Raw genomic sequence first — 10,683 nt, 5'->3', positions numbered from 1 at the left:
TATGTATGTATGTATGTATGTATGTATGTATGTATGTATGTATGTATGTATGTATATATGTTTGCATGTATATTAGATAGGGTAGTTAGATAGGCAGGTAGGCTGGTAGGTAGGTAGGTAGGTATGTAGGTAGGTAGATAGGTAAGTAGGTAAGTAGGTGGGTAGGTATGTAGGTAGATAGGTAGGTAGGTAGGTAGGTAGGTAGGTAGGTAGGTAGGTAGGTAGGTAGGTAGGTAGGTAGGCAATAGGTAGGTAGGTAGGTAGGTGGGTGGGTTGACGGATGGGTAGAGGTAGGTAGGTAAGTATGCATGCATGGGCTTGTGAGCACATGTCTTTGGACAGATAGGTGAATAAATTGAAAGGTGCTCAAACAGGCGTACAAATAAGTAATCAGGCCGTCTGAGAAGCAGACTGGTACTTATACAAATATCAGATATGCATATAAATTCAAAAAACATGTTAATTTACAGGCAGATTAAAAGATAAAAGCTTACTTGAGCCCACTCAAATTAAAAAGAGTAATATAATATTAAAAGCGTTTTGCATATCCATATTGTCACGGCAATTCACGGGAGGTTCCACCTGGGGTCCCCTGTTGTGCCCATTAGATCAAATAAATTCCGGAGTTTTTACAACAACAAAATCAATGTTAGTTAACATGATCATTACCCTGTAAACTGAATTTAACAGTGTCGAATACAGATTTCGTGTTCCTCCTACTGGCCAAGTCAAAAACCAACATCTTGCTAGAGGCAGCCATTTGGATAGATAAACAAGCCATATTCCTTACAAAATAGCAAAAGCAGACGGGCAGAGTTCCATCAGCCTAGGAAAACTGCCAACTTTGGCAAGTAATTTCATCTAATCGTGTGTTTCTAGAAACACAGGGGGTGGGGGGGGGGGGTGCGTTTAGCTGCAAGCACGCCTTTATGTTACATACGGTCAAGTTCATTAATGTTCAGAAGAAGATTGCCTCGAGCAAGACATGTTTTGTCTGTACTAAGAGGTTGTTCTAAAAATACCAGTTTTTACCCGTAGCCCAAACGCTAGAAGGAAAATGCGTCAGTGTAAGTGTGTGTGGATAAAGTAATATTATGGCAAAGTGTCTTTGTGCGTTTTCACGCTGTGACAGTTATCAAAGTACGTGGGTAGATAGATAGACATGCGGATACTTTTAATCAATACAGCTTTTGGAGAAAAGTCGTTCCAGGTCTAAACTCACATGGGTGTGATGAAAGTGTAAAGACGATACCCGTAAAGATATCTTATATAGGTACTAAGCTCCACCCCCCCCCACCCCCAACACACACACACACACACACACACACACACACACACACACACACACACACACACACACACACACACACACACACACACACACACACACACACACGCAAACTCCCCATCACCCGCTTTTTTTTTCTCTTCGTTTAGCCATGGGTTTACTACCCTCAAAAACCACCGAGAATAATGGAATAAAGAGACAAGACCTTAGATTTAACCTACATCTGCGATCAGAATGGTTCAAGAGTAAAATGCACTCCTAGAAAATCCACTGCTCTTCCTTGGTGGAGGAAAGAATTTGTCGAGTATCTCCCATCTTTCTGCTGGGGCGTTATGTCCCTCTCAGCATGGCTTGGCTCTGTCAGAATAGGATAAAGCCCCACCCCTAATAAATTACCTAGATAATGTCGATGCAAAACGCCAACTAAAAAAAAACCAACTTAATTTTATTCAAACTTCGAATTTGAATCAAGGCCGACTAAATGTGCAGCAGGGCAAAGTAAAAACCAACTGACATGTCAGCACAATCCGTAGGGAAGGAACAAAAGGAATATCGATTTCGTTATGAATTTAGCAAACTGACCTTATAGACCATCGTGATTGCTATAACTGCAGATGCGAGTCCCATTCCCAGAGTTCCAGCCGTGAAGATGGTCTTGCGGCCAAACCTAGGTATGATCGCAATGGACACTATGTTGCAGATGAAGAATATGATGCCTGTACCGGATGTGGCATATCTGGCGTCTTTTGTCGAAACCCCGGCGTCTTCAAATAAGGATGTAGAGAAAAACAAAATCTACGGGAAGAAACAGAAACACTGGTGAGTTTGGCTACGTGTGTGCAGGCATATGCAAGCCTGCCTGCATGCTCATGAATGCATAAATGCATACACACACACACACACACACACACACACGAACACACACACGAACACACATACACACATACATACATACATACATACATACATACATACATACATACATACATACATACACACAGACAGACAGACAGACAGACAGATTGTCAACAAAATATGATATTCCTTCAACGATTTTAAGAGATTTTTTAATAGTAGTATTAGTAGCCTACTTTCTCATCAGTGAGGTTACACTGCGTCTCAGCAAGTCGCCAATCTTGCTTACTTCATTTCCCGACAGCACGCACGCTCGTGGGTCGAATTTTGGTGATTATAATGTGAGGACACGAAGGCACGTTATGCAGTATTGTAAATACTCGTACCATACCACGTTGAATCGACGAAAGAATCACTTTGGTGGACCACATTTCTGAACCATAATATTGCGTTAAGAGTATGTGGATAAATCATGTACCCGCACATTTCTCAAGATTTGTATAATACGTTTGCCTTGATATTGATTTACAGCTTACTCCAGCTGAAGATCCTGGAGTGGGCAGGGTTTGTTTCAAACTGTCAGATTCAAATTTAATGTACTAATTAGTGTAGTTCATTGTAGTCAATTTTACGAACTGTTTCCTTTCTTTCGTTTTATACTTTCTATCATATCTCCCTTCTTTTCTCTGTTTCTGTCTTTTTCTTCCATCTTTTCTTTGTTTACTTTCTTCTATACTTAGTTTTCCTCTCTCCCGGACCCTTTCTCCTTCAACAGTCGCACATCATACGTTCCGCTTTTTCTTATCATCTCCGGTGGTAGATTGGATAGTGAACGCAATCACTGATGACATAAACATTGTATATATAATAGTGCGTCAAAGATTGGCACAGCATTCTACCGGGATGGCAGGCATTCATGCATTCAGGGATTGGAAAAATAGTTCAAGGCTCATGGGGAAAAAAAGAAAATGTTTAGCCAACCTATTGGGTAAGCTGTATCTCAATCATGACAAAACGTCATTTTATAACCGTTTTCTTACTTCTACTTCAGCCCACGTGTATTCTATACAGATCTAATGGTTTATCTGCTCTTACTGCGTTTGTACCACACCAATTCTGTTGTAAGCCCAGCACGATAGCAATGATCAGTGGTTTCCTCAAGACGGGGGATTTCGCCAGGCCGATCACTGAGATCTGGTGAGGAGAGCATAGAAAATACATTATGAAAAGATCAACAGGCTCAGTCACAAGTTAACCTGTTTTATTCCCTCCTTTTTATGGTAGACTTGGTTTGTTTTTTATTCGTGTTATAAAATACAGTTTGAGAATGACTTAAACCTAGTTCATTTGTCACGGGATTGATTTCATAGAGATATTCCACAGGTACTGTCGATAGTTAAAGGCCAATACCCTGATTTTTGTTCTTTTTTTTAACATAAATGATAATGTACCGATTACTATTCGATACTAACAAGCGACCTACACACACACATTCTCTCTCACTCTCTCTCTCTCTCTCTCTCTCTCTCTCTCTCTCTCTCTCTCTCTCTCTCTCTCTCTCTCCCTCTCTCTCTCTCAAGACATAAAAGGCCAAAGTATCCTATAAGTTCAAAAGCGCGATCTATTAATCTAAAAAGTACCCACTTACGTTTGCACACTGGCAGGTTCACAACTGATCTACATTCTTAATTCAGTCCGATACAAACTCTAGCGTGCAAAAAAAAGTAAGGGGGGGGGGGACAACAAGCTCTAGACTTGGTAACGGAAGTTATATACATGAAACTACTAAAAGTTCTCTCCCTGCATCATTAAACTATTGTGGAATCGGAGTGGCTTCACGTCTTCTATGAGGGACAAAAATACGCTGGGATATTTACGGATACCATAAAATACGAAGATGAAATTTGTGGGATGAAAAAGGGTTCTCTTAAATTTCTGGACGCTCTAAAGAAGACCAACGTTGGATTTTGCAGATAGCGGTCAAACAATTTTTTTTTCAAATTCATTTGTTTACGACCCTCTACAAAGCTCAAACTTTGCCCAGCTCCCAAACAGTTCAGCGAGACAGATAGTAGTTCGCCATCTCCTGGAAAGAACACAACAAAAAGAAAATAGATAGATAAATCACCAAGCAGGTCGGTACTAGATTTTCATCTCGGAGGAAGTCATGACGGTACCATGTTGACGGAAGACTTATTATGCTTAGACCCTTCTTTATAAGTTAAATGCCATGAAATTAGGAAAGAAAGTGTGTGTTTCATTCAGTTGGCAATCCAGGATAGCTGAAATCTGATTCCTACTTTGATCTTGAATTTAGCTTTTTGCTTGGGAAGATTGTAAGGCGTGCCACTTACTTGACCTAGACCTATTGAAAATGAACGTTACATTTCTGGAATTTTATTCAACTTGTAGGTGGTTTAGGCCCATATTAACATAGTTCAGATCATTAAGGAGGCGGACTGCTTCGGTCCTGGCTGTCACATTGAACGTCCCTACAGACAGACGGAGATATTTGATAAATATTATCTCCACACAGAAAGTGACTTCACGTCTTCTACGAGTGAAAGCAATACCACAGACACCTGTAAATTCCCGCCTTTTGAAATAGTTTACAGTGTTGAAACTGACGTAAACCCTGCACCATACAGTAGACAGATAGTAAAAAGTTACCGTACTTGTGCATCCACCGTTGATTCCGCCAGTTCTTCGTTGAGCAGGTCGATATCGTATTGAACGTCTTTTATGCCGCGAATTTTTCGAAGCGCTGACAGACAAAAAATACAAGAAAAAATCTGTTTGCCAATTCTTTTTTTTTTCAATGGGCTAATTAATTGGAAAAAAATTGTTTACCTATGGAATTTTAGAAAACAAAATCCACCCTCAATTAATTACCAATGAATGAAACAGTCAGGATTCCATTCCCTGTTTTCTTTACTTGAACAAAAATCTGCTCTCTTAGAATTTAAAATATAATTCATTTTCATTTTTGATGATCGAATTTCTGCAAGATATCAGATTTGACTGTAAAGAATACAATTCTTTGCAGTCTCGAAATAATCTCTTAAACAAAGTTGTCACCTGAATGTTATATTTTCCTCACGATTTGGCGTGGAAAAAACATTGAACATCCTCTCCTAACTCCAGCTCACCAATAATACTGCATTTAGTGGTTTTATTTGCGTGCTTATTTGGTCTAATTGTTCAGAGGTAGAACAAAACATAGTTTAAGAGCACTATCTAGTAGTACATGTATCAACCAAGATTCGCATCAAACCTGCTTTCGCTCCTTCATAGTCAGATTTTTTCATAAGTAAATATCTTGGACTTTCTGGGCAGAACATCAGAAGCAACAAGTGCACAGCAATGACCACCACTGGTAGACCTGGAGAGATGTTTAATGATTTTTAGCCACCTTGGCCAACTATGTAAAGACAACAATGATTGTTTTTGTGCAAGTAGAAAGCAACACTACAGAGGAGCATCTGTTAAATACTATAATATATAATTGTAGAAATTGCACACCCCCATCAACATCATTAGATCAGTTAGGAGGTGCGCTGCTTCGACCCTCTCAGTCAGGGCCAACCTGGGCTGACAGCGATACAAGGTCTCAGGAGAAAGGCTTTGGGTTTTTTTGTTTGTTTGAGTAAAGAGAAGCACATCGACACAATGATGGTGATTTAGTGATGCAAAAAGTAAGACAGACAGAAACTACAGAGGGAACGGCTAGCAGAAAGGCAGGAAGACAATTATTTGTACCCCATAAAAAATTACCCCACACGGGAATTGCACTATAGTCTGCTGTGTGAAATCTCGAGGAGCCTTCCCACCACACCACAAACATCGGTACGGAACATTCGTGGTTGTTATGAATGTTTCATTCAAGAGAAGCTCGTAGAAACGGTGGTAGTTATTGAATGCTCGAAAGAATAAAGGCAGTCTGATAAAAAGAACATAGAGCACTTTCTAAGATCCGCACATATTTTATATACTATCCTCATGTACAAGAACTAATTAAGTTTTCCTACATGTTGTGTGCTTGGGGCGTATAGATCACGTGGAGTATTGCTTGTTTTTGTTATGTGTTAAAACAAAGCAATAAGTACCCTTCTGTTTATATTTTTATATCAATTATTTCGCTTAACATCCCTACAAGCTAGTGTTTCTACTCGAGGAAAGGACTGGGAGTGGAGGGGTTGTTGTTTTGAAACCCTTTACAGCTTTGCTATATTTACCCTCGGAATGTTACATTTGTTTTTGCATTCATTCACATTTGAAGTAGCAATTTTCTCATTTGAACGCACAATGTGCAATTTTGCGGTTTCTGTGTTCATATTTGAAATAACTTGTCACATTTGACCTTCCTATGTCACATTTCACCTATGTCACATTTAAAGTTGTTATGTTCAGATGTGAAGGGTAAATACTCTATATAAAAAATAGCAATAAAAGGTCACAAGCAAAGCCATAATAAGGTTTACAGGCCATCATCAGTTTATGACAGTTATTATTATTTTTTTTAAATCATTTTTAAAAATCATCATTACATTGAGAATAAGGATATCCGGCCTGTTCTGGACTCCATTACCCACCAATAAGAAGGCTCCAATGCTCTTTGTTCCCCAGGAATTCCTCATACCCCAAGACCTGCGCGACGATAAAGGCAAAACTCTGAAACAGCATGTTGAGCACCACAGCAAACGCTTTCATGCTGGGCCGACACATTTCGGCCAAATAAGACGGGGCAATGGTAAGATTCCATCCTGGAGAGAAAAACATGACGATTTAGCACAATGTGGGTCGATTTAAGGGTATATTGGAGTGTCTGGGTGAACATTATCGTTTCAATTCCTTGCATTACTAGGATATGTGTACTTAGAGATGAGAGAATATTTTGGTCAAATTCAAAGCCAGCAAGACTTGAAAGTTGTGTGTCTACCTTCTGTCTTTTAACGCGTTTTTCCAGTAAGACAAAATGGACTAATCAACATGCATCAGGCAACCCAGAAATTAATCATTTCAGGTACCAGGATGCTTTGATATCATGAAACATCAAGATTTTACTGTATTTTTTGTTTTTGCCCCCTATGTGTATCTACACCATTTATGAACAAGACCCAAATGAATTTTTTTTAAAAATAATAATAAAACAGTCTCCTTTTTTTGTAAATCCAGGTTTTCGCATACCCATGTCAATCCCAACAGTCAGTTTACGTAGATTGCTACCTTATTTTTTCCCCAAAAATGGCAATTTGAAACGCAAAAAGTGAATTTATAATAAAACTAGAACTCTTCCAAACTGACAGTGCTGAGCTAACTGTTTCTTGTGGACTCAATCCTGCCTCAAAGTTTGGCTCTAGTCTGAACTTAGAATTTCAATGTCCTTACAATTCCTTGTTGTCGTTGTTTGTTCGTTTTTGGTCCATTTTCTCCAAAAAAAATATTTTGGGTTCTCATACTGGTTGTTACAATCCATAAAATCACTGTTGCTCAAGATATCCTTCCGAAATTTTGAACACATATTCCCAAGATAGTGGTACATGTCCTAAACCTAAAAAAACGGCTCCATTTGAAAACAGTAGTTTAAATTTGGTTCTTGCAAACTTAAGTAGGCTGCTTAAATTTTGTTTTCATCACTTGCTCATTCAACATCTATATAAACTCACAATTTTGTCCCAACACCTACTTTAGAGGTTTGGGACTTGCATTGGGTATTCAAAAACATTTCCTGAAAGTTTCATGCAAAAATTCTAAAAATTGTATGAAATACAGTCTTCCAAGTAATATGTCTAAATTTTGCCTTCGAGGGCCATAATGGAAGCCTAATTTGCATAATTCAAACATTTTTCTTTACCTATAGGGTACATACTTTATGGTTATTGTAAGGCATGGTAGATGCTTCAGCCTGTTGTGTGCTGTTCTGAGTCTGAAGATTATCACTTGGTCGGCTCTTGGGAGCTGGTAGATTGGGTCCTTTCTTCTGTGTTGGGGGTTTTCGTTCTATGGGCATGGACAACTGACTTGATGAGTGTTTTAGCCACCTGGTAGTTGGGGCTGCGGTGGGTTTGTTCCAATTGTCCTCCTTTCCTCAACACATTCGTTTCCAAAAATGTCGACGTGCCCAGGAATCTACTACAAGACAACTCTGCTGGCTGTAGAGTTTAGTGCCATAATAGCTATTTTCAGGGCATTGAGTTCAGTACTCTTGTTGTTCTCCAGGGATTACAGGGCTGATCTTGCGTCTGCGGAAAGTATCACTTTCCCTGTTGTATGTGGCCTCACTGTTTCCGAGCACCTTAGCTGCCTCTTGGAGAGCTTCTGTCTCTGCCTTATAGTTGGTGGAGTATTTTCCTGTTGCTAATGCTCGAACTTGTCTCGTCAAGCTTACTCTCTGTTGATACCTCCACCTCCGTCTTGTGTTTCTTCTGCTACTGATGTATGTGTGAATGCTTTGATCCATTGATCTGGTGGATACCTCTCTCTGAGCATGACGTGGGTCAAGTGGTGTGTCAGGCTCTCGGATATAGCTCCTTTGCTGTCAATTCCTTTATGATCTCTTGATGGCTGTGCTGATTCAAAAGTTTTTGTTGTCTGAATTGGGGCATCTTGTTCAAGGTCTGGTAAAGCAAGGTTCTTGTTTCAGTCTTTTCTTCGGTTTATTTGTCATCATTTGGTGCATGGGATGATTTGTGAGATGTTGGAATTTGGTGCCCTGGGTCAGTCTTGTTTTTACTCTCCTATCTTCCATCGGTTCCAGACCTGTTACTGCTTCCACATAATTCATTGGTGTGCTTTTAATTCCTCCTGTGGACAATTCTCAGGCTTTGGTTTTGCACTCTTAAAACCTTTTGGAGGTTTGACTAGGCGGTAGTTCCCCATGAGACCATCCCATACTTTATGAACGGTCTCATATATCCTACGTGGGTTTTCTTGAAGATTGACATGTCTGCACCCTAGCTTGTTCCGGCCATTTTCTTGAGCAGCGCTACCCTCTTTGTTCCTTTCTTCTGGTCTTCTTGAATGTGCTCACACCAGGTCAGCAGAGGGTCAAATGTGACTCCTAAGTCCTTGCCTTTATTTCCTCATCAGGGCTCCTGACTCTTTTTGGATGACTTATTTGTTTTGGATGAATAGTCTGTTCACAATTATTCTCTATACAAAAATCCACTCTCTGTCTTTAATTTCATTATACTTTTGTAAGTAGGTCATCCATCCGTCTCGAGAGACAATGGTATATAACACAAGTCACATTCTTTAAGTCCTCTCTGGGAGTGGTTTTGTAACCCGATCCAGTGATGCCATTAGTGCCATAAAGGCTGTAAACGAAGTGGGTATGGTTGAGCATCAATGCTGCTGGTTCCTTACGCATTACTCTTTTTCATAACGGATCGAGATTTTTAAGAAAATCTACTTTCTGTACTGACAAGATCTACATGTATCCCTCAACAAATGAGGATAGAATGGGGACCTCATGCAGTCCCATGTAACTAGAGGCCCCCACACGTGCGTAGTAAGTCAAATGGTCGCTTTTAAGCTCAAGGGGGCTATCCAAAAAAAATGCTGTTTTGAAAAAATCAAAGGTAAAGTTTTTGTCCCTCGCTCAGTTTCTTTGAAAGACAGGGAGAGTTTTCTCTATAACCAAACAAATATACACACCAATGAAACCAAACTTCTCCTATAGGTAGGGCAATGCCCACTTCTGAAAACCCACGAAATCTGGGTTAGACCGCTTGTCCTTAAAAGCGACCAAAAAAGTTCCATCCTTCTCACCTAGACCAACGCCCAAGACGACCCTCCCCACGAACAGCATCTCATAGGAGCCTGCGGTCTCTGCCAGAGCCATGATGAGAGTGCCACATGCTCCTGTCACAGACGACAGAAAGATACCAAATTTTCTGAGGACAAACATAGTATGGCGAGATAGATATGGGAACCCTTGTGTGGACATGCTGCACTATTATAAATTATAATTATGCTAAAAGTTTGTAGTCTGACGTGGATCTACTCGTCTCGTCTGACGTAAGAAATAACAGAGACTTCCATTTTTTGTTACAACTTAAATTCCAAATTTTGGTAATGGTGATGACAATACCTGAACTTAAGGCTTTGAGCCTTCTTATTGTCAAGAAATACATCCTAGCCATGCTTTTACTTTAAGATTTCTGCTGCTGCTGCTGCTGCTGCTGCATAATGCTGTTGTTGTTGGTTGTTGTTGTTGTTGCTGTTGTTGTATTTGTTGTTGATGATGATGATGATGATGATGATGATGATGATGATGATGATGATGATGATGATATAGATGCCAAAGACGAAGAGCAGAAAGAGTAGAACGATGAAGACGGTAACACAACGGCAACAGAGCAAACATTCAGACAACAGTTCAAAGCGTTCGTCATACTTACCTACCAATGGCGTCAGCAATAGAAGCGGCGGTGAGGCAGCCGACAATGCTCCCAATACCTACCACTGCTACAAGTAGACCAAAGAGTGACTCGACCTCTTCTTTAGACAAGGCTTCTTCGCGGTTCTTCACGTTTGTG

General features: G+C 40.0%; 1 protein-coding gene across 2 annotated transcripts in view; it reads right to left on the bottom strand.

Moving 5' to 3' along the window:
- Positions 1–10,683, bottom strand: part of LOC101854869 (glucose transporter type 1) — a 32,089-nt gene that overhangs the window by 11,236 nt on the left and 10,170 nt on the right. For both annotated transcript variants that reach the window (XM_035970071.1, XM_005099534.3), the window contains exons 4-10: positions 10,546–10,683; positions 9,914–10,038; positions 6,736–6,906; positions 5,418–5,525; positions 4,819–4,907; positions 3,239–3,337; positions 1,871–2,083 (exon numbers count right to left, since the gene is read on the bottom strand). The exon at positions 10,546–10,683 is cut by the window's right edge and continues 23 nt beyond it. In XM_035970071.1, coding sequence (XP_035825964.1) covers positions 1,871–2,083; positions 3,239–3,337; positions 4,819–4,907; positions 5,418–5,525; positions 6,736–6,906; positions 9,914–10,038; positions 10,546–10,683 — 943 coding nt within the window. The remainder of the gene's footprint in view (positions 1–1,870; positions 2,084–3,238; positions 3,338–4,818; positions 4,908–5,417; positions 5,526–6,735; positions 6,907–9,913; positions 10,039–10,545) is intronic.

Source organism: Aplysia californica, unplaced genomic scaffold (genome assembly GCF_000002075.1).
Source record: "Aplysia californica isolate F4 #8 unplaced genomic scaffold, AplCal3.0 scaffold00216, whole genome shotgun sequence".
In the NCBI taxonomy this organism is placed as follows: domain Eukaryota; kingdom Metazoa; phylum Mollusca; class Gastropoda; order Aplysiida; family Aplysiidae; genus Aplysia; species Aplysia californica.
This window is presented reverse-complemented; position numbering and strand designations above follow the sequence as displayed.